General features: G+C 37.4%; 1 protein-coding gene and 1 pseudogene across 2 annotated transcripts in view; one reads left to right on the top strand and one right to left on the bottom strand.

Moving 5' to 3' along the window:
* The window catches only part of NSF (N-ethylmaleimide sensitive factor, vesicle fusing ATPase), a 182,337-nt gene extending 159,522 nt beyond the window's left edge, over positions 1 to 22,815 (bottom strand). The window contains exon 1 of one of the 2 annotated variants that reach the window (XM_077164052.1): positions 22,723 to 22,815. In XM_077164052.1, the coding sequence (XP_077020167.1) occupies positions 22,723 to 22,734 (12 nt within the window). In that variant the 5' untranslated portion in view covers positions 22,735 to 22,815. The remainder of the gene's footprint in view (positions 1 to 22,722) is intronic. The other variant, XM_077164053.1, reaches the window with a different exon arrangement.
* LOC143685604 (uncharacterized) lies at positions 12,194 to 13,517 on the top strand (annotated as a pseudogene).
* Positions 22,816 to 24,175: the final 1,360 nt, after the last annotated feature.

Below are 24,175 nucleotides of genomic sequence, written 5' to 3'. Positions count from 1 at the left end.
TTAGAACATGGGATGAATAAAGTCTAGGTCACAACTTTGTGTTCTGAATGAAACAGCATTTTGCCCTAAGGTCATAGCTTGACCAGCCATTTGGCAAACATGTACAGAAATTTTTCAGTTTACTAGCTACCCTGGGCACTCTTTCACCTACAAGCTTCTTCCCTTTATACTTTTCTCTCCCTCCTAACTCTCTGCTCCTTTCTTTGCTTGAATAACTCCTACTCATTCTTCAATTCTCTATTTAGACACTGATTTTTTCTGAGAGTCTTCCTAGATACCCCTTCCTCACTAAACTGATTATAATAAACTTAAATGGAAACATTTACCCAATTGTGTGTTTGTCTGTTTACATGCTTGCATTGCACATAAAACTGTAAGCTTCACGTGGACTGAAATTCTATCTTGTTCACATCTATGCTTCCTGGGGCCAGGATGGGTCTGGCATACAGTGAGTGCTCATTAAATATTTGTTGAATAAATGAACTTATGAATCAAAAAAAATTATCTCGACTGCAAAATAAACAATCCAAAGAACAGGTACACAAAGGACTGGTCATTTCAAGGTTATTAAGAAAGTGATACAATTTAACAAAATGATCTAATACTGCAAAATTACACAGAACTGATAAAGCCAAAGCAATAAAAGATTTACAAAATGCCAAACTAGCCTTTTCATTTGTAAACCTGTCTCCGTGCTAAGGAAGTGGTGTCCTTCGTAAAACAGAGTGAAGTCACTTGCCTGACCAACTAAAACAGATGCTCTCAGCAAAGGCACCTTCCTGGAATCCAGGAGCATCTGTGTTTTTATGGTAACCAAGCAGGGTATCTCATTTGCTCATCAAAGTTTACGTTCCTAAAAATAGCAGCTGTTTAATTACCACAGAAATGCCAAGGGAAAATTCATAATTTTTCTAACATTGACCTTGCTTCTGGGAAACAACAACAAAAGCCAGCCATTTCAGCCATGTGACTATTAAGAAAATACAAAATTTATAAGCAGTTTTATAGAAACTTAGTTTCTTGAGTTACTAGAATATTTAACTGTCTGAAGACTTTAGAAATGTTTTCATTATAACTACATCACGTCAAAAAGTATGAACTCATTGCTACTCAAAGAATGAAAATTTCAACAAACCTTTAATAGAAAGAACCCTTAGTGGAAATAATTTTATCAGTACTGAGTAGAGCCTTTAAAGTGTAAAGAGAATTAGCTTCTCTTGACCAAAAAAAAAAAAAGGTGGTTGTGGGGAGGGCGGAGCCAGGTGCAATTTAACCAGGAGTCCTCCGGGCAACACTTTTAGAACTTAAATAGCATATTTTGTCCAAAGGTCCACTTTAAAAATTGGATTAAGTATATGGTTTATTGTGCACCAAAGAATTTAGTGGGACAAAATAACAGAAGGATAAACAAAGAATGAAGTATCTAACTAGAAGAGCTCATTAGCAAAATACTGTTCCCACCCTAACTCATGAACCCAGAGGTTCTTCCTCTGTGGAGCCTCAGCCCCTGGTTGCATCTCTCCAGAGATACACAAACCCTCTGCAGGGAAGTGAAATAAGTCAGAAAACATGAACTTCCTCCCCCGCTGCTTGGCTGACAACCTCACTCAATTATTTCTCATCAGAGCATCTGAAAAATAACATTCTAGAACTGTGCTATTATATAAAGCAGCACTATTAAAATTAAATTAAAAATTGAGTTCTTCAGCTGAGCTAGTTGCATTTCAAGAGTCACATGTGGCTAGTGGCCATCACTGTAGAATGTTTCACTGGATAGGGCTGATTGAGAACAAGGCAAGAAAGACCATTAGTAATACCTGTCTTCAGAGTCTGTGGACTCCTTCTGTGCTAAGACTCCGGTAATTTTAATTCATACTAGATGTGACGGGGCAGAAACAAGTTAAACTTGTATATCCTATAATAATGTTCAAAGAGCTCTTGACAGTTTCCATCCCAGACCAATAACTATTCAGATAGATGAACCTCCTGATACCCCTTATGGTCTTAAAATTCCTTTACAGACTATACTGAAAAACAAAAAGGAAAAAGTTCCCATTTCAGTCTTTTGAAGAAAAAAAAAAGACATATAAAGAAAAATATGGAAGAATATGTATCATAATGTATTTTGTAGAGTAGTAAGATGATAGGTTCTTTTTATTATTTTTTAAACTCTAATATTTTTATACTGAACATGCATTTCCTTTAAAAAAAAAAAGTGTATAGATGAGGAAACTGAGGCTAAAAAAAAAAAAGGATTAACCCAAGGTCATATTTGCAAGCTGTATTAATTTGTTAAGGTGCCAGAAAGCAACATACCAGAAATGGAACAGCCTATTTAAAAAGGGAATTTAATAAGTTACAGGTTTACAGTTCTAAGGCCCTAAGTATGGCCTAACTAAGGCATTCAGAGACAGATATCTTAGCTCAAGGAAGGGCAATCTGGGAAGGCATATGGCTGGTGTCTGCTGGTTCTTGTTCCGGGTTCCACTGCTTCCAGCTTCTGATGCCAGTGGATTCCTCTCTAAGCGTCTATGGGCATTTACTTCGCTGCTCCAGGACAAAACTCCCAGTTTCATCCCATAGCTTAGCATCTGTGGGAACCAGAGATTTCTTCTTTTCAGGTTCTGGCTGTTTCTGTGAGTCTTCCTTAGTACTTGGGCTATTTCTGTCTCGATATCCAAATGTCTAAATCAGCTCTGCTCTGAACTCTCTCCAAAATGTTTCTTCTCTTAAAGGGCTCCAGTAAACTAATCAAGACCCACCTGGAATGGGTGGAGTCACATCTTCATCTAATCAAAAGGTCACACCCACATCTGAGCATGTCACGCCTCTATGGAGATAATCTCATCAAAAGTTTCTGCCCTACAATGTTGAATTAGGATGAAAAGAAGTGGCTGTTCCCACAAGACTGGATCAGGATTAAAACATGGCATTTCTGGGGTACATAAAAATTTCAAACTGGCACACATGCTAAAATTGTAATCTATCTTTTCTAATGAAAAAAATCTATATTATTTTTCCAGATAGCCACCTTTTTTCTTTTCTTCTCGTTCCAAAACAATTGAGGAATACTACAACTCACTGGGAGTGGGGGCTCAGGGCAGTGGGTAATCATAATCCTAGGGAGAGCAGAGGCTGAAAAAACAAAACCCAGAAGGGAGTTGGGAGTTAGGAAAGGGTATGCTCACATACTGTAGGTGGCACTATAAATTGCTATGACTTTTTGGAAGATAATTTCACAATATCTATCAAAATACATTATGTTCACACCATTTGACAAATCAATTCCCCTTTTTGAAGTCTACCCTCAGAACACCCAAAATACTTGCACAAATATGCAAAGATAATGTAGAAGCAGTAAAATAAAGGAGTTAAACACATTAGGTTTTGTCATCTGACAGCCTGGATTCATTTTCTGGCTCTGCCACTTACCATTTCATGTACAAGTTATGAAATATTCTTTAGCCGAAACTACCTTCTCTGTAAAACAGAGATGATAACAGGGTCTAATTAATATGGTTGTGGCAAGTGGTAAGGGTTCAGGGTGCCGTTCATCTCTTCTCTATTCCAGGGTTCTGATCAATGGATTATAAGCACAAAGATAAAAGGCAAATTATGAGAATTTTTGTTTCTGCACAAGAAAGAATAATTGGTGTGGGACTTACCTTCTGCCTTAAACAACTAGAAAACTATATAAAGATATATGAAATAAGAATTTTGTAGACAATGGAGGCAGTACAGACTGTGATTCTTGAGAGAAGGGATCAAATGAGGTAAATCTAATAGTGACCCTGGCTTTTTCCATGGTAATTTTATAACTAGCTACACAGGAAAGCAAAAACCAAACAGGGCTCATGGTCTCATGATTTCAGGAGACAAGAAGACCAAAGTGGCTGGAATAGGAAAAGGAAAGGAAGCTACACAGAGAAACAGCTCCAGAAATGTCCATAAGGTTCCTGAGTCTTTTCCGGATACCAATCTGCACATGCATAGGAAGACACTCTACGAGGCCAGGCAGAGAAGAGCTTCCAAGGCACTATAAGCTGAACAAATCTGAGATCATACCAAACTAGGAGATGTTCAAGTTTACATTAGCCAAAATGAAAAAACCTCATTTAATAACTGGGACATTCAATAAAACTCCAGAAGGGTGAGGCCTTACTACTAAGGTTAACCTACTGCTAACATAAAGGCTACTCAAGATTTAAGAAAGGCCTCAATAACTCTATACAGGATGAGAGTCTGTCTCCAAAGTGTGAGACCAGAGATGTGGGCTGAAATAAAAATCTATGCCTGGGGCTAGAAGAACCTAGTGGTACAGCTCTAAGACCCACTCCAGTAATGAATTCAGGGAGGAATATGATTTGTTAGTTTCAGAATAGGACAGTCTAAGAAATTATGTCATTTTGTTTGCTTTATAAAATGTTTTGACCCAAAAAAGAATTATCAATGTGTGTTTTGGTCATTATCATGTATTGGGTGAGGTAGTTCAAGGAACGAACTACTGTTGTATAGTTTTCATACAGTCAGGGAACCTGTAAGAAATGACTGTTTCACTTAGTAAAAGCCAATAAAGTCTTGCTTAATCAGATAACACTGATCCTATACAGGCAGATATTTATTCATTCAGATGTGTCTAAGAAAATAATAGCAACTATCTAATTAAGGAATCAGAAATCATTTATAACTATAAAATGCTCAAACCTTTAATATATTAATAAACTAGGTTAACTAATAAACTGAGGGAATATACTGATAAAACATAGAGGCAAGAAAAGTGTTATTTAATTAGTATAAAGAATAGAGGATCACCCAAAAGAAAAAGCAGGCAAAGAATGTAAATAGACATTTGCAAATGAAAAACTATAAATAGCCTATAAACATATGGAAAGTAAAAAAACAAAGCAAAACTTAAGTCTTGAAAAGATCAATTCTTTTAAGAATTCATCTTAAATTCATAAGTTAATTTAACAAAACAAATTTCAAACTTTTTTTAAAGAAGACAATAAAATTCAAACATTCAAAATAACATTTATAATGTCCCAAACATGCAATAAAAAAATTACTAGACATGCAAAAACACAGCAAACCAACCTGATGGAAAGAAAGTTGTTTTTTTTTTAAGTTACTTTATAAAAAAAATGAACAAAGACTGAGTTACCTATGGATAATAGCAAAAGGTCAAACATACATGTAATTGGATTCCCAGAAAATAGGAAATAGATAACATGGCAGGGAGAATATGTGAAAAAATAACAGTTGAGATATCCTCAATTTGATGAAATATATTAAAGTGCAGATTCAAGAACCTCAGTATTTTTAACAAATGGTGCTGGGATAATAGGACAGCCATATGCAAAACAGTAAGGACCCTTACCTCATTTCATTTACGAAAATTAACTCAAAATGGATCAAAGACCTGTAAATAAGAGCTAATACTATAAAACTCTTAGAAGGAAACCCAGTGGCAATCTTCATGCACTTGGATTTAAGAACGGTTTCCTAGATAAGATACCAAAAGTACAAGCCATCAAAGAAAGCTAGATAACTCAGACTTCATTGAAACTGAAAAGTTTTGTGCTTCAAAGGAAATGATCAAGAAAGTAAAAGTTCTACAAAGAACCAAAGATAATGATAAAACCTTAACGCAGCCTTAGAAAAGTAAGACATTAAATCCAAAGGAAAGACAATTCAAATAACCACTGACTTCTCATCAAAAACAATGGAATAGACAACAAATTCATCCAGCAAGAAAACCCTAGGTAAAAGAAGTGAAAGCAATCTCCAGAATAAACTAATTAAGGTAATTAAATGCCTAGATGCCAGCAAAAAATAACAAATCACACTAGGAAAACTGAAGATATGGCCCAGTCAAAGGAACAAACCAACAATTCAAATGACATACAGGAGCTGAAATAATTAATTCAGAATGTAAGAACAGACATGAAAAACCTCATCAAAAACCAAATCAATGAATTGAGGGAGGATATAAAGAAGGCAAGGAAAGAACAAAAAGAAGAAACTGAAAGTCTGAAAAAACAAATCACAGAACTTATGGGAATGAAAGACAAAGTAGAAGAGATGAAAAAAAACAATGGAAACCTACAATGGTTAGATTTCGAGAGACAGAACATAGGATTTCTGAACTGGAGGACGGAACATCTGAAATCCGACAAGAAACAGAAACTATACGAAAAAAAGGAAAAATATGAGCAGGGACTTAGGGAATTGAATAACAATATGAAGCGCATGAATATACATGTTGTGGGTGTCCCAGAAGGAGAAGAGAAGGGAAAAGGAGAAAAACTAATGGAGGAAATTATTACTGAAAATCTCCCATCTCTTATGAAAGACTTAAAATTACAGATCCAAGAAGTGTAGTGTACCCCAAACAGAATAGATCCAAACAGACGTACTCCAAGACATTTAATAATCAGAATGTCAGAGGTCAAAGAGAAAGAGAGAATCTTGAAAGCAGCAAGAGAAAAGTAATCCATCACATACAAGGGAAGCCCAATAAGACTATGCGAAGATTTCTCAGCAGAAACCATGGAGGCGAGAAAACAGTGGGATGATATATTTAAATTATTAAAAGAAAAAAACTGCCAACCAAGAATTCTATATCCAGCAAAACTGTCCTTCAAAAATGAGGGAGAAATTAAAACATTTTCAGACAAAAAATCACCAAGAGAATCTGTGACCAAGAGACCAGCTCTGCAAGAAATATAAAGGGAGCACTAGAGACAGATACGAAAAGACAGAAGAGAGAGGTGTGGAGAAGAGTGTAGAAAGGAAGACTATGAGTAAAAGTATAAAGAAGGAAAAATTAGATATGACATATAAAATCCAAAAGGCAAAATGGTAGAAGAAAGTACTACCCGTGCAGTAATAACACTAAATGTTAATGAATTAAACTCCCCAATCAAAAGACACAGACTGGCAGAATGGATTAAAAAACAGGACCCATGTATATGCTGTCTCTACTCAAAGGACATGAGGGCAAGGACACAAACGGACATTTGCACACCAATGTTAATAGCAGCATTATCAACAATTGCCAAGAGATGGAAACAGCCAAAATGTCCATCAACAGACGGGTGGCTAAACAAACTGTGGCATATACATACGATAGAATATTATGCAGCTGTAAGACAGAATAAAGTTATGAAGTATTTTAACAACATGGATGGACCTTAAGGACATTATACTGAGTGAGATTAGCCAAAAACAAAAGGACAAATACTGTATGGTCTCACTGATATGAACTGACATTAGTGAATAAACTTGGAATATTTTGTTGGTAAAAGAGACCATCAGGAGATAGAAATAGGGTAAGATATTGGGTAATAGGAGCTGAAGGGATACAGATTGTGCAACAGGACTGAATATAAAAACTCAGAAATGGACAGCACAATACTACCTAACTATAATACAATTATGTTAAAACACTGAATGAAGCTGAATGTGAGAATGATAGAGGGAAGAGGGCTGGGGGCATAAATGAAATCACAAAGAAAGATAGACGATAAAGACTGAGATGGTATAATCTAGGAATGCCTAGAGTGTATAATGATAGTGACTAAACGTACAAATTAAAAAAATGTTTTTGCATGAGGAAGAACAAAGGAATGTCATTACAGCAGGGTGCTGAAAACAGATGGTAATTAATATTTTAAAATTTCAACTTATGTGTGAGACTAAAGCAAAAAAATGTTTATTTGGTACAAAATTTATATTTTGACTAGTGCATCTCCTAATATAACCTATATAGATAGTTGGTTCAACAACATAAGTACATGGAACTTTGGGTAGGAGATGAAATTTTGTTGGTTTGTCCGCAGTGATGCCCCGATAAATCCCAGAGTGATTTGAACAGTAAATAAAAAAGTATTTGCAAAGTCCCCTTCGGGGAATGGTGAGAACGGGGGAAAATTCCACCTCTCCAAATTGAATTCTTGATATTCTCACAAGCAGTATGGACAACCAAAGCTATAGGCTGAGCCCCCAGTCTTGGGGTTTGTTCATGTGAAACTTAACCCCATAAAGGATAGGTCAAGCCTACTTAAAATTAGGCCTAAGAGTCACCCCCAAGAGAACCTCTTTTGTTGCTCAGATGTGACCTCTCTCTCCAGCCAACACAACAAGCAAACTCACCACCCTCCCCCTGTCTACATGGGACATGACTCCCAGGAGTGTGGACCTTCCTGGCAACGCGGGACAGAAATCCTAGAATGAGCTGAGACTCAGCATCAAGGGATTGAGAAAACCTTCTTGACCAAAAGGGGGAAGAGTGAAATGAGACAAAGTGTCAATGGCTGAGAGATTCCAAACAGAGTCGAGAGGTTATCCTGTAGGTTATTCTTACACATTAAGTAGATATCACCTTGTTATCCAAGATGTAATGGAGAGGCTGGAGGGAACTGCCTGAAAATGTGGAGTTGTGTTCCAGTAGCCATGTTTCTTGATGATGATTGTATAATGATATAGCTTTCACAATGTGACTGTGTGATTGTGAAAACTTTGTGTCTGATGCTCCTTTTATCTACCTTGTCAACAGATGAACAGAACATATGGAATAAAAATAAATAATAGGGGGAACAAATGTTAAAATAAATTTAGTTTCAAATACTAGTAATCAATGAAAGGGAGGGGTAAGGGGCATGGTGTGTATGGTTTTTTTTCTGTTTTCATTTTATTTTTCTGTTGTCTTCTGTTTCTTTTTCTGAATTGATACAAATGTTCTAAGAAATGATCATGATGATGAATCTGCAGCTATGTGATGATACTGTGAATTACTGATTGATTATGTATGTAGAATGGAATGATCACATATTGGGAATGTTTGTGTTTCTTTCCTGTAATTTTTTTCTTTTTGTAAAATTAATAAAAAATTTTTTTAAAAAGTAAAAAAAAAAAAAAGAAATTTGAATTCTAAAAAATATTCAATTAATCCAAAAGTAGTAGGGAAAAAAAACAAGGGAAAACAGAAAACAAATAGTAAAATGCTAGACCTAAATAAAACTACATCAATAATTAGATGGAATGTTAATGGACTATACAAGCCAAATAAAAGAGACAGATTGTCTGACTGGATAAAAAGCAAGATCCAACTATATGCTGAGAGGCATATAACTACAAGAGATGCGTTTAAAATATAGGTTGAGGGTAAACGCATGGAGAAAGATTTTTACAAACAGTATTAGAAGAATACGGTGGCTATATTAAAAATGGATATTTCAAGACAGAGTATTCGCAGAGATAATGGGTATTTCATAATGATAAAATGGTCAGTTCATCAAGAAGACATACCATCATAAATGTGTTTGTAACTGGTAACAATACGTCAAAATTCGTGAAGCAAAAGCTAACAGAATTAAAGGGAGAAGTACGATCAAAGCTGAAGATTTCAAACTCCTCTCTTGCCAGCAACTAATTCTCACTCTTTCTTTCTTGCTCTCTAATATGAAATGTCTTTATTTCACATTTGTTCTTGAAGAATATTTTTCTGGAATATTGACTGTTATTTCTTTAAACACTTTGAATATGTTTCAGAGTTACCAGCTTCAGCCTGCCCTACAGACCTTGGGCTCTACATTCCCACGGTTATGTGAGACACTTTTATAAACTTTATACCTAAGAATATGTCCTGCTGATTCTATTTCTCTAGAGAAACCTAGCTAATACACCATCCTAACAATATTAAGTCTTCCAATCCATGAACATAGGATATCCTTATATTTATTTAGATCTTCTTTCAGCAATGTTTTGCAGTTTTCAGCACACAAGTGTTGCACTTCTTTAATTATTTTCATAAACATTTATTCATTTTGATGCTATTTGTAAACAGAATTGTTTTCTTAAATTCATTTTCAGATTTTCATTGCTAGTGTAGAGAAATGCAGTTCATTTTTGTATATTGATCTTGTATCTTGTAACTTTGCTGAACTTATTGTATATTCTTTAGGGTTTCTGTATATAAGATTATGTCATTTGCAAATACAGATAGCTTTGCTCTTACTTTCCGATCTGGACCTCTTGTGTTTCTTTTTCTTGCCTTACTGCCCTGCTAAAAACTCTAGTACAATGTTGAACAGAAGGGACAAGGATAGACATCCTTGCCTTGCTCCTGATCCTAGGGGAAAAGTCTTCAGTCTTTCACCATTAAGTATGATGTTAGCTGTGAGTTTTTCTGTTAGTTTAATTTTGTTTGTTGAGCTGACCTGTCAAAGTGCAAAGTCATAGGTTGTTCTGAGGCTCTAACAAGAAAAGATCTTTAAAGTTGCTTTTAAAACTATATAATACAGGGTGCACAGGTGGTTTAGTAGTAGAATGCTTGCCTTGTATGCGGGAGACCCGGGTTTGATTTCCGGACCATGCATCCAAAAAAAAAAAAAAATTATATAATACCATTCAATTTTTTAAACGTTTTTTTATTGTATAATGTTCTAGTTTGCAAGCTGCCAAAATGCAATATACCAGAAATGGAATGGCTTTTAAAAAGGGGAATTTATTAAATTGCAAGTTTACACTTCTAAGGCCATGAAAACATCTAAATCAAAGCAAGGCTATAAAAATGTCCAATCTAAGGCATCTGAGAAAAGATTCCTTGGTTTAAGAAGGGCAATGATGTTCAGGGTTTCTCCCTCAGCTGGGAAGGCACATGGCAAGATCTGCTAGCTTTCTCTTCAACAGCTTCTCCAGGTCTCTGTCCTTTATGTTGGCTCTGTCGGTCTGGTAGCTCTGGTTGCTCTCGTGGCTCTGTAGGCTCTAAAGCTTGTTCCAAAATGGTTCCCTCTTAAAAGGCTCCATTAAGCAACCCCAACTTGAATGCATGGAGACACATCACCATGGAAACAATCAGAAAGGAAACAATTAGATCATCACCCTGGAGATGTGATTTAATCAAGACTGGTTGTTAAATTGGATTAGGTGACATGTCTCCACCCATTTGGGTGGATCTTGATAAATTTCTGGAGTCCTATAAAAGAGGAAACATTTTGGAGAATGAAAGAGATTCGGAGCGAGCAGAGAATACTGCAGCACCATGAAACAGAGTCCACGAGCCAGTGACCTTTGGAGATAAAGAAGGAAAAAGCCTTCCGGGGAACATCACGAAACCAGAAGCCAGAAGAGAAGAAGCTAGTAGACACTGTGTACGCCATGTGTCCTTCTAGATAAGAGAGGAACCCTGACCGTGTTCACTGAGTGTCTTCCCAGATGAAAGAGAAACTCTGACTGTATTCACCATGTGCCCTCTCACTTAAGAGAGAAACCCTGAACTTCATCGGCCTTCTTGAACCAAGGTATATTTCCCTGGTTGCCTTAGATTGGACATTTCTATAGACTTGTTTTAATTGGGACATTTTCTCAGCCTTAGAACTGTAAACTAGCAACTGATTAAACTCCCCCTTTTAAAAGCCATTCCATTTGTGGTGTGTTGCATTCCGGGAGCTAGCAAACTAGAACAAGTAGAAATAATGATTTACAAATAATTGAGTCAGAAATTGGCTGCTGGGAGGCAAACAGGAATTTCTAGCCTATATCTATTCAATAGAAAGAATATTTAATGTCTCAGGCCCATGCTAGCCAAAACAGATATTCAATTTAACAATGAAGCAGTGGCTATTTTCTGTTTTTTGAATAATGAATATGAATAAAAATTATAAAATAAAAGTAAGATATAAAACATTAAAGGCCAGAAATGGCAGCACAGACATGGGGTCCAAGGTGCTGGCGCCATGCCCATGAGAGAAGCACGGGCTACACAATGGATGAGATGTAGGGGCCACTGATCAAATGGGGGGCCGGAGACAGCATTGTGATCTTTCTCCTGGGTTCCTGACCTGTTGATCCACTGGCTTCCCGGACATTTTCTACTGGATGCCCCACAGAAGTTCAAGATGCTGCACAATGTGGCCATGAATAAATCATAAAAGGATGCCGGGTATCAGGTCTGCACTCAGTGGAATCTCTACAAGGAACCGATACTAGAGAAGGAGGCAGATCAGGTCTCACTGAGGTACTTGTGGACCAGCTCCAGCCTGCCCATCCCCAGTGAATTTCTCTACCACTCCACAGGCCACTCCACAAGCCTGCTCTAGCCCACACCCTAGCAAGCTGCTTCTCCCCCAGCATGGTGTATGTTCCGATGATAGTTCCAACCTCTCTAATGAGATTCTGCAATGAGGAATAGATGAACAAATAGAAGGCAAAGATGGAAACTTCTGAAGTAAAAGATTCAGTGAGGGCTGAGTCAGAAAGGCTCCAAAGATACACTTCCCAAGGATGTGGGTTAGTCAAAACCAGAAACCCTGAGAACAAGTTAGCAAAGCTTTGAGTAAGCCCCACAAAGGATGCAGTAAGACATCCCCTTCCCAAGAGAGAGATACCAGGGAAGTGAATCTCATCTTCCCCAAAAGCCATTGCAGGAAAGAGAAGCCATGAATGTAATAAAGGAGAAAAAATACTTCCTGCAGGAGAAAGACCCCACAAATATGAGGTCTTTGGCCAAAGCTTCAAATGGAAGTTAGGATTAACTGAATATCAGGAAATTCATAATGTAAAGAAAACCTGAGTGTGACAAATGTTGAAAAACTTTCAACCAGAGCTCAAATCTGATAATACATCAGAGAATTCATAGAGGAAAGAAACCATATGTATGTAATGAATGTGGGAAAGATTTTGTCAAAGTTCAAATCTTATTATCCACCACAGAATTCATACAGGAAAGAAATCATTTATGTGTAACAAAAATGGGAAAGATTTCAATTGGAGCTCTCATTTGGTTATAAGAGCTAAAAGTGAATTCATAGTGGGGAGAATCCCTGTAAATGTAAAGAGTACAGGCAGTCCTTCAAGGGGAGCGCAAACTTGGCCCTACACCAAAAATTCATAGTGGAAGGAAGCCTCATGTAAGTAGTGAGTGTGGAGAGGTCTTCAATCAAAGCTCAGATCTTACTATACATCACAGCATTCACACTGGAGAGAAACCCTACGAATGTTATGAACGTGGACAAACATTCAGTTAAAGTTCACACCTTGTTGTGCATCAGAGAAGTCATACTGGAGAGAAACCCTTCGAGTGCAATGAATGAGAAGAAGCCTTCAGGCAGCGTTCATGCGTTACAGAACACCAGAGGCTCCACTGTGAAGAGAAACTCTATGGAGGTTATAAATGTGGGACAGCTGTCAGTGCACACACAGCTTTTCTTAAACATCAGAGATTACACACTGGAAAGAAAAGTGAATATGAAAAAGCCTTCAGACAGCATTTGCACATTACAGAACATCAGAGAATCCACAGTGGAGAGAAACCCTATGAACGTTGTGAATGTGGGATGTCCTTGATTGGAGGCACAACTTTTCCTAAACATCAGAGATTACATACTGGAAAGAAATGTGAATGTGAAAAAGCTTACACTCCTGTCTTGGACCTTACTGAACAACTAGAGAATTCAAATGGAAGAAAACCCTTACGAGTGAACTTACAGATAAGTTCAGATCTAACTTCGCATTGAATACTTCACACAGGACGGAAACCCTATCAGTACAATGAATGTGGGAAAGCCTTCAGGCAATGTTCACTCCTTCATCAACATCAGAGAATCCACAGTGGTGAGAAACCCTACTAACATAAGGAATGTAGAAAAACCTGCATTTGACGTATTGCTTTTCTAAAGCACCACACACTTTAAACCGGAGAGAAACTTGAAGAAAATGGGAGAAACTTCAGCGGGGATAAAAGAGCTTAGAGAAGAGCAGATAATTCATAAAGAAGGGAAAGCTTATTAATGTAATCAGTGTGGCAAAACTTTTCAAGAGACAGCTCAGACTTCACCAGACATCAGGTAATTGGTAGAGAGAATATATGAATATTCTCTCTATGGTTTTAGAGAATATATGAATATAAAGGATGAATATCCTTTATATTCATATAAATGAATGAATATATGAATATAAAGGATGTGGGAAAACTTTCGATCATAGCTCTGACCTTATGAGACATTAGAGAATTCACAGTGTAGAAAAGACTTATATGTGCAAGAAATGTGGAAAATCTTTTAGCAGAAGCTTAGAGCTCATTAAATACCATTGTGTTCATATTGGGGAGAAACCTTTTGAATGCCCTGAATGTGGAAAGGCCTTCAATCAGAACTCATACCTTATTAGCAATCAGAGAATTCACACTGGAGAGAAACCCTTTTAATGTAGCAACTCTGGGAAGGCCTTTAGTGGCAGCATAGTTTTTCTTAAACATAAAAAACTTCATATTGGAAAGGAATTTGGGGAATGTGAGAGGGTCTTCAAACAGGACTTCCTCTTGTAAGTATCAAAACCTAATGAATGTAGTAAAAGTAGGAAAAACGAATGGAGACCACATCCTATTGTACCACAGTGGATTTTATCATTGAAAAACCATGTGAAGGTAGGAAAAGAGGTTTTACTGGATGGAAAACATATAAGTATAAGCAGGCAGAAAAGCTGATGGACATAACAGTCTTTTTTCTGCCTCAGAGTTCACAATGGAATATGGCCCTATGGATATAATTATTTGAGAATATTTTAGGACTTCTATCATTATTAAAATCACTAAAAATCACCTTGGTAACAATCCCAAAACCAAATTCTTCATGAAACCATTTCAATCCTGGCTACCTAGGCCAGTGACAAGTATAAATCTGCTTTAAGTACTCTAGGGTGATTAAAACTTTCTCTGGGATAAAACAAGCAACCAACCAACCACCACCACAAAAACATTATGAATCTACTTCCTGTACCCACCACCCAATTCAAGAAAAAGAATATTGCCATTTCTTTAAATCAACTTTTTATTTAAAATAAACATAACTAAAGAAAAGTATCTTAATTGTAAGTCAATGAATTTCCACAAAGTGAATATACCTCAGATAACCAAATTTAACATTACCAGGATCCTCCACTGCTCACCACAAATAACCACCATCTCAATTTCTATCACCAGCAGTAGAAAGCATATAGATTAGTTTGTCTATTTTTGAAAATTTCTTATAAATGGAATCATACAGGATGTATTAACTTTGTGCTGGCTTCTACCTTTTAGTATTATGATTATGAGATTTATCCATGCTGTCACATGTAGCAGTAAATCATTCATTTTCCACTGCTTCATGATATATAATTATAGGAATACACTACCAGTATTTACCTATTTGAATTGTTTCCATTTTTTTTAGTTATTATGAATACCGCTGCTTACAAACATAGTTATACTTGTCTTTTGTATGATACATGCATGGACATAAACCTAGGATTAGAATTATTGGTTGTGGGGCATGCATACTCTCAGTTTTAGGAAATTCTGCCAAACAGTCTTCTAAAGAGGTAGTAGTCCATTTCATTGCTACCAACAGTATATGAGACTTCCAGCTACTCTGTATCTTCAGTAACACTTGTAATTGTCAGTGTCTATGTTAAAGGCACTAAGGAAATGTGTGCTCACAGGCAAGTAACACTAAAAACACTTGACATTTTTTAAAAAATCACCCCTGAAGACCTAAAATACTTTTTATTTAGTGATTTTTCAAAATAAATAAATGTTAGATTTCAAAAACGGCTGTAACTCACAAACTATGTCTTACCTAAATTAATTATCTTCCCATTTCCTCTTCTACCAAAGATCTATATGACTGGTGCAAAATCCACCTCCACTTCATTACCTCATTCTGAATTTAGCAAAAGACCAAAATACTCATAAACATTACTCATAAGCATTACTCATAAACAGCTGATGCCAATTCATCTGGTTTTAAATCTATACAGCAGAAAATTGTGATTAATTATTAACACTTTCTGGCTTAATGTCAAAAAAAAGGAAAGGAAAAGAAAATCAGTTTCTTAGAGTAATTGAGCTGAATTTTACTGAAGTACACTTTGTGTCCGCTCTTGTAAAAAATAAGGAAAAAAAAAAGTAAGTCCAAATCAGTAGCCACAGACAAAGAGTGTACATCTTTTAAAAAGGAAGGGTTAAGTTGCTCCTATAATTCCTTAAGGAAAAGTAAAGGGCCAAGAAATGCTAAGCAAAGAAAAATAAAGAGGGGACTCACCCTGCCAGCTACCATGAATAATTTTAAAGTAAGTAATTTAAACAGTTGTACTGGTACTCACATCAACAAATAAAGGAATGAAACACAATAGAGTTCACACACAGACCCTTGTATATATGAGACTGGGTTTAAAACAGAGATATAGCAATGATGCTGGGGCAACTGGCTATAAATACGGAAGAAATAAAATTAGCTTCATAATTCATCACAAACACAAAAATAAATTCCAGATTAATTAAACAGCAAAATGTAAAAACAAAACTTTAAATCTTTCAGAAAAAAACTTTATGATTTCAGAATACAGAAAGGTTTCCAAATCAAAGAGGTGGAAAATGGATAATTATAACTTTAACAAAATTTAAATCTAAAACTGTAAACATCATAAAAGATCATCACTGTCTAGAAGCTATTCACAACTAACAAAGCATTGGAATCCTAAGTATCTGTTTATCCTCACATCTCCCTGACAAAAAAGAAAACCTCTGCAAATTAATTTTTAAAAAAATTCAAAAAAATATATACATATACATTTATGAAGAAAATATCACAATATATTAACATCTTAAACTGAGAAATGCTCAGAGAAATGCTCAGAGATAAATGAGCAAAGGACATGCATAGGTAACTCACAGAAAAAGAAATTCCAATGAGCAACATGAAAAATGCTCATTCTTAGTATTATCTAGGAAAAAATGCAAATTTAAACAGAGATAGTGTTTTACTCATCAGGCTGTGTAAAAATTAAAATGTCTACAATATAAAGTGTTGGAGGGAATATGAGTAATGGGCACTTATATACTTCTAGGGAGTATAAGTTGGTATAAACTAAGTAAAGATGAGTAAAACTTTAGTTTATATTGACCCTAAACAAAGTCTTACATATTAGGCAAGCAGACATACAAGAATGTGCACTCCAGAAAAAAAAAGAAAAGAAAACTGCCGAAATTACCTTTTAATAAGAAAATGGGTAATCATGGTATATTCATAAAATAGAACATAACAGAATTAACTGACTATATATCAACATGACCAGATATCAAAAGCCATTTTAAATGAAAAATGCAGATTGCAGAAGGAAATACACAGAATGACATCATTATACACATTTTTTAAAAGCACAAAGCCATAGATTGCTTATGGGCACAAACATGCATAGATGAGCACAGAAAGAAACTAAACTAACTTTAGGAGAGTGGTTACTCCTGGGAAACGTCAGTAGACGAAGGGATATAAAGGGGATTCAATTGCTCTATAATGTCTATTTCTTTAAAATATATATACATATATGAAGAAAATATCACAATATATTAACATCTTAAACTGAGGTGGTAAGCATATAGATGCTTATGTTGTTTGCTATACTTTTCAGCATGTTTGAAATCTCTTAAGGTGTTTATGTGTTATATTTATTTAAAATGCATGGAGATTACAGAAATAGCTATAGTCACCCAAGAAATACTCAGCTTTTACCATTAAAAATATAAGTTGTAAATGATGGGATTAATTACTAGAAAACTGAAGTCAGTATAAGGTAGGTCTCAGAACCCATCCATGGGTATTAATTACTGAAGTTTGACAAAAGCTTTCATTAAAATAGTGTTTTTACTTAAAATATTTTTCCCAGAATAAGATTCCTTTAAAAACAGCATTATAGCACATATCCAGTATATTTTCACTGCAGATGTTTCTAACGGTTCACTGGTTGTGCCAATTCAAGAATTTTCAATAGTATGCTTTCACCTTATATCTTGCCCCTTGATTTAAATACTTGAAAAAAGAATATATCCATTCTAAGCAGAAATTCCTCCTGGTTTCAGAAAAAAGCAGCTGCCTAATAGTAGTGCTTTAAAGAGTTTAATTTTATTTTTAAAAATTTATTATGCTAGAAGTTACCTATTAAAATTTCTACTAAAGTAACATACAAAACAATAACTACTGCATATGATCGCAGAAAATTGATGTGTTTTGAGTAACAAAACTTTCACGTAGGAAACTGGATTTACCAAGCACTTTTTGTTTATTTTGACGCATGGTACTGCATATGAGCTATCTAAGTTTACAGCTTGTGTTTTAAAACTTCATATGAAAGTCAACCTCTTAGGGAGTTCTTCTCACCCTTAGGTTCCTTTCTAACATCATTTTACTCCCTTATTTTCACAAATTACCTCAGCTAGGTTAGGACTTAAGAAGAAAGAAATTAATTGGTTTTATTTGCATTAATGTATGTATATTCTCAGAAAGGAGCTGCTGAATCTCCAGTGAGTGAGATTTCTGGCAGTTTCACAAGATAGAGAGAAAAAAAAATTCAGACAGTGTGAAAAACCTTTTTTCTTTTCTTTCTTCCTCTTTCTTACTCTTTTTTTGTGTGTGGTATGACGCTTTTTTTTGATACAAAAAGAAAAAGACAACATACACGCATTACTAATCAGTGATATAAAATAATTAAAGTGAATATAATAAATACCAATTACAAGGTGACATTGAGAATGCCAAAATTAACTAAATTAACTAAAAGTAATAATAATTCAAAACAGCTTTCCTCCCTCAAAAAGGAAATACAGAACCCATTTCAAGAGTATTGCAACAAGGCTATCTGCTGAACATCAGGAGGTGCTTACTGGGAAATTAAGGCTATCAGAAGAAATGATGACAACCAAAGACTGGCCTAAGTTTGTCAAAGTTTCCAAAAGGAAGTAGAAAGGAGTTAGTTTCTGAAAATTAAGCCTTGACATCAACCTCTGAAAAAGTTCTAGGTAAAGCAAACCAGTCTTCATTCTATTCTTGCAACTAAGCTGGTGAACTAGATGGCGGGATCAAACTGACCTGAGTTCAAATCCGGTCCCTGCTTCTTGCTGGCTCTGTGAACCTGGACAAGTTACTAAGTCTTCCCCTGGGTAAAACAAAGATAATGCCATCTACCTTGAGGAGTCAGAATTCGATGAGATACATCTGTAGTAAGCAACAGTACCCAAAAAGAGAGAACTACTCTGTTGTATAATATGAAAGAATCAAGAGGATCTTTGACAAGTAGAAAACATGACCTGACCCAAAATGATGGATTGTAAAGGGGATAAATGCAAGGTCTTGCACTCAGGTTCAAATAAACAACTGCACAATACCTAGAATGGGGGTGGGGAGCTGATTTTAAACGTACAAGAGAGCTTTAACTGCAAGCTCAGTATGAGTTAAGAGTGTAGTTGGCTGCAGAAAAAAAGCAAATACAATTTTATCCTTTATTAATAATGGCAGTGTCCAGCTCAAGGTAAAAACAGTTGTAGCATACTCTTCACGGATTGCTGTGTCCTATTTTGGGCACTTTTAAAAAGAAACAGTGACCAAACAGAGCATTTCCAGAAGAAGGTAACCTAAATGATACAAGCTTTGGAAAGTAGGATATGCAAGGAATTGGAAGATGTTTTGCTTGCAAAATAGCAAGTTTGAGGGGAAATTAACCTGACATCAAATATCAGAGAGATATCATTTGGAAAAAGAATCGTGTCTCGTCCTTTATTGCTCCGAACAGAAAAAACAATATCTCTATGTAAAAGCTACACAGAACTCCATATAAAAAAAACAGCCTTTCTAAACAGAGCTGACACTAGATCGCCTGGCTTTAGTGGTGCAACCTCTGTCATGAGAGCAGTCAAACAGAGATTAGAGGGTGCATGGGTGGTTCAGTGGTAGAATGCTCGCCTTCCATGTGGGAGACCCGGGTTCGATTCCCCGACCATACACACCCCCACCCCAGCCCCCAGAAAAAAAAGAGAAAAAAACAGATTCGATTCCTTTTCTTTTTTTGCCATTTTTTATTATAGCAGTTGTAGATTTACATAACTATCATGCAGAAAGTTTAGAGTTCCCATATATACCCTCTCACACAATTTCCCTATTATTAATATTTTGCACTAATGCGATACCTTTGTCAAGATTCATTTTTAACAAAAATTTACTGAGCACCTACGTTCTAGACAGGATACGAAACACAGACGACAATAGCCAGTGAAGAATATTGTCTCTGCATTCACGTAAGTTAAAGTCTAGAAGTGGAGGCAAATTTTAAATGATAAATTTTAAATGGCAAACAGATAAGTCTTTAAAGAAAAGAACAGCTCTTCAAGAGAGACATTTGGGCAGATTTTTCAAGAGCATGTAACAAAGGATTCTGACTCATAACGTGGGGTCAGAACAGACTTTCCTTGAGTAGCGGAGTGATCTATGAGTAAGAGTTAAACGGATGGGCTCATAGCACTACAAAGAAAAAAAAAATAGCCCATGCAAAGGCCTTGTGACAAGAGCACCATTAGAAGTTCAAGGAACTGAAAGATATATGGCTTGAGCATATAATTCAGGGGATGAATGGAGAGAAGCAGGAGCAGAACCACAAATGGCCTTGAAGGTCTGCCCCATTAAGGATTTGGTTTCCCCCAAAAGTAATGGGATGCTATTGAGGGAGGAGAGTAAGTAGCAGTGGGGCAAGGGAGGGAATAACAATTTGGGGTTTTAAAAAGATCAGTCTGACTGCAATGTGGAGAATGGACTGGAGGTGGGCCAGCATGATGCAAAGAGATGACTTGAGAGCTTCGTGCTGTAGTCCACACCAAAAATGATGGTCATTACGGCAAAGGAGGTAGCAATGAAAATGTAGAGAAGTAGAGAGATTGGGCAGATTTTTCAGGATGCTAAAATGACAGGACCTTTGGGAACAGAACAGTGTATGATTTGGATATAGTTCAAGGCAGCAATGCTACAAGTCAGATTCTCTAGCCCTAATAATATGGGGGGGGGGGAGGAGTTGTAAACAGTGCTCAATTATTAACTTTACTGGCAGAGAGGCAGAGGGTGTGGTGAGAGAGAAGAGGTATAAAAACCAGGCTTCCAGCACATATAAATGTGTGCATGGTGGTGTCATTCATTGATGTGGGAAACACAGGAAAAGTACTAGTTAGGTGGGCTAAGAACATGGGTTCAGGTTCAGAACATGATGAGTTTGAGGGACCTTGGTTTAAACAGACAGTCTGACATATTGATCTGGAACTTAAAGGGTCGGTCCATATTGGGGGTAAAATATTGAGAATCATAGGCATATAGCTAGTTGGAAGAGATTAACTAAGGAGAAAACAGAGTGAGAAGAGGGCCTTGGGGAATACCAGCACTGAGTAACAGGGCAGAGGAAGGTGTCTGCAAATGAGAAGCAGGAGTAAAAACAGAAGCGAGGTATCACAGAAGTCATGGGAAGAGTGTTTTCCATGAAGGAGGCAATAGTCTACAATGACAAATTCTGCAGAAATATCAAGCAAGGCAAGGACTGAAAAATGTCAGTTAAATTTAGGGATACATGCCAGCTGGATGACAGGAGCAGAAATCAGACTGCAGTGGGCTGAGGGGTGAGTGAGTGCTAAGCAAATGGGATATAATAAATACAGAAAACTCTATTAAGATTTCTGGTTATAAAGTAGGAAGAGAAAAGGTGAGAAGTATGGGAGGACTTGTTTTATGATGGGAGAAGCTTGCATAAGTTAAGAGGAAGTAAGTGAACATATACAGGAGAGGAGTTACTGAGAAGGTGGGGAAAAAATCCAAAGTATAGGTGGCCAGACTAGCTTAAAATAAAAGGTGAAGCTACTGGGTAGAGGAAAAGCATGAGGCCAAACTAAATGACCTTTAAGGTTTCTTCTGACTCTAGAATCTCATGACTTATTTCTAGATATGTATCATATCTTCAGATGCAACATTTGCATATAAGTATAAACCGATCCAAACTTATTCAAATATTCCAGCGTAAATAAATCAGTCAAGCACATCCTTAGTCCCTAATGACGCAGTTAATGTCCCCAGGTTTAGGGCCATATAATCTCTAGGCAGGATGTAACCCTCAAGGAGCTTTTAGGTCAAGGAACACTGCAATACAGCACGTAACCAGCCCTATCTCCCCTCACCAAACCCATCCTACAGGCGATCCTAGAAGCTAAAGGAGGAAGTAAATTTTAAAACCGTGAAACTACAGCATATACTGCTGCATTCGAAGCGACTGCCATTCATAAAAACAAAACGCGACACCCCAAATCCAGCCCTACCCCAAGCTAAACCCACTCCTGCCCTACCAGACACTGACACGTCCCCAGATAGCAGGGGTTTAGCCTTAAAAGTCGTTGACACCCCCTCTTCCTTTCACAAGACCTTTTATTTCAAAGATCCAGAGATGGGTTCCTAATGGTCCTTCCCACATCCCTCGCCTCTGCAGCAGACGGATTCTCTGCAGTTATTTTAGAGGCATGGGGGTGCGGAGAAACCCCCGGCGCCCATCAGCGGGGGCTTGAACCGCCAAACCTGAGGGTGCCTTGAGAGACGAAGGAAACAAGCCCCAAGGGATGGAACAGAGACTCAAGGGAGACACAGGAGTCACGGGTGATGAAGTGATCATCTTCCCTCGAGCTTCCTAAAAGGGGATGAACTTTCTCAGGAAGGTTAATCCCCTACCACTGCTCGCCGTTCTCACCCTCAAGTCCTTCTCTGGCCTCCCGCCCCCTCTAATGGCCCATTTGCTCAGACTCATTCCCCCTGCCCTGGGGCCGTCTCGACCTCGGAGTGCCCGAGGGTCCGCACCCGGGTCTCGAGCCTCGGCTCCCAGGCTGGTACTCACCCGACCCGCCATCTTCGCGGACACTTCCAGCTCAGCGGCCGCAGCTCTGCTCTCGGGAGAGCCCGCCCCCGCCGCGCGCGCTCCCGCCGCCACCCCCTCGCGCAGGCGCGCAGCCGCCGTAAGGCCACGCGCGTCCCCGGCGCCCCCGCCCCGCGAGGCGCGCGTCGGGCTCGGCCGCCGCGAAGGGCGGGGGACGGGGCGGGTGAGCAGCGGCGCCATTTTGAATGGAAGCCGCCTGAGGCCTCTGACTTCGGATTTCTGGAGCGTGTGGGCCTGTGGCTCATCTTTCTAAAGAGTTTCTGTCCGCCTGTGACTATATCCCTTTTCTAAAGAGTATGTGCTCACCTGTGGCTCTTCGTCGAATCTTATTAGAAATGGCCTTTTGCTTCGGAATTTGTAGCCAGGGCTTTGATGCTTTTAATCCCTTAGCCCCGGCTTCTCTGCCCGCAGATGTTCGCGCTTAAATGGCCATTTTAGCTGTTTCCAGACCCGTTTAATTGTGATAATGTCTGTAAGTGCAGTCTGCCCGGTACTGGCATTCCCCCGAGCAAGATCAGTAATGAGTAGTTGGTTCTGAGTTCAAATTCTACATAAATTCTGGCGTTTCTTTGTTGGCGTCCTAGTTTTCATAGCTTCTGGATAATTGTAAGCGTTGGCATTTACATGCAGCTTATCTGTAGGCAGGAAAACTGAAGTTATTTTCTTCAAGTTGGAAAGTAATTGTGATTATATTTACACCTTAATTTTCATATATTTTAATTTTATTATTGTTAAATATATTTATCAAGGTCATTTGTATCTTTAACAGCCTTTTTAATTACCCAGTGTTGTTTCGTTTTGTACAAAATGTATAGTGGAACTTGAATAAAATACATCCTAAATTCGTGTCTTGTTTCCGCAGTGTTTCTACCATAGCATTTCCAGAATAGGAAACTTCAAACAACCTGCAGGAAGAGATTCTGCCAAATGGAGTTCTGAGGCTTTTATTGCCCCTCCTGTTTTATTTTTCTCTCCATAGTTACACAATAAAGAATGATAGGATTTATCATCTCTCATTGCTCGCAGAAAAAGGTTTTTTTTTCCAACCTCAGGAAACGAAGGAAAGAATCAGAAGGGCTAGACATGTTTAGCAATTTAAAATTGAGAACTGGTAAAATCAGAGTGAGACCTGAAGAAGGGTTAGTGATAGAAGAAAAATTCATGCCAATTTCGTAAACCCTGCAATGAACCTGAGAACCAGAGCATTTAATGCTTACAGAAACAGGAATGTCCACTGAAGGTTAGTATAAAAATGGAAGGTCTCCTAGTGCTTTGTTGGACATGGGTGGATCAGAGAGATTATCAAGAACGATAGGGAACGACTAAAACAGATCTATTAACTCACATAAGCTATAAAAACAATTATTAGAATGAGTTGGGGAGTCTTGTCCTTACTCCGCTATTCTCTTATCGT

Source organism: Tamandua tetradactyla, chromosome 6 (genome assembly GCF_023851605.1).
Source record: "Tamandua tetradactyla isolate mTamTet1 chromosome 6, mTamTet1.pri, whole genome shotgun sequence".
In the NCBI taxonomy this organism is placed as follows: Eukaryota; Metazoa; Chordata; class Mammalia; order Pilosa; family Myrmecophagidae; genus Tamandua; species Tamandua tetradactyla.
This window is presented reverse-complemented; position numbering and strand designations above follow the sequence as displayed.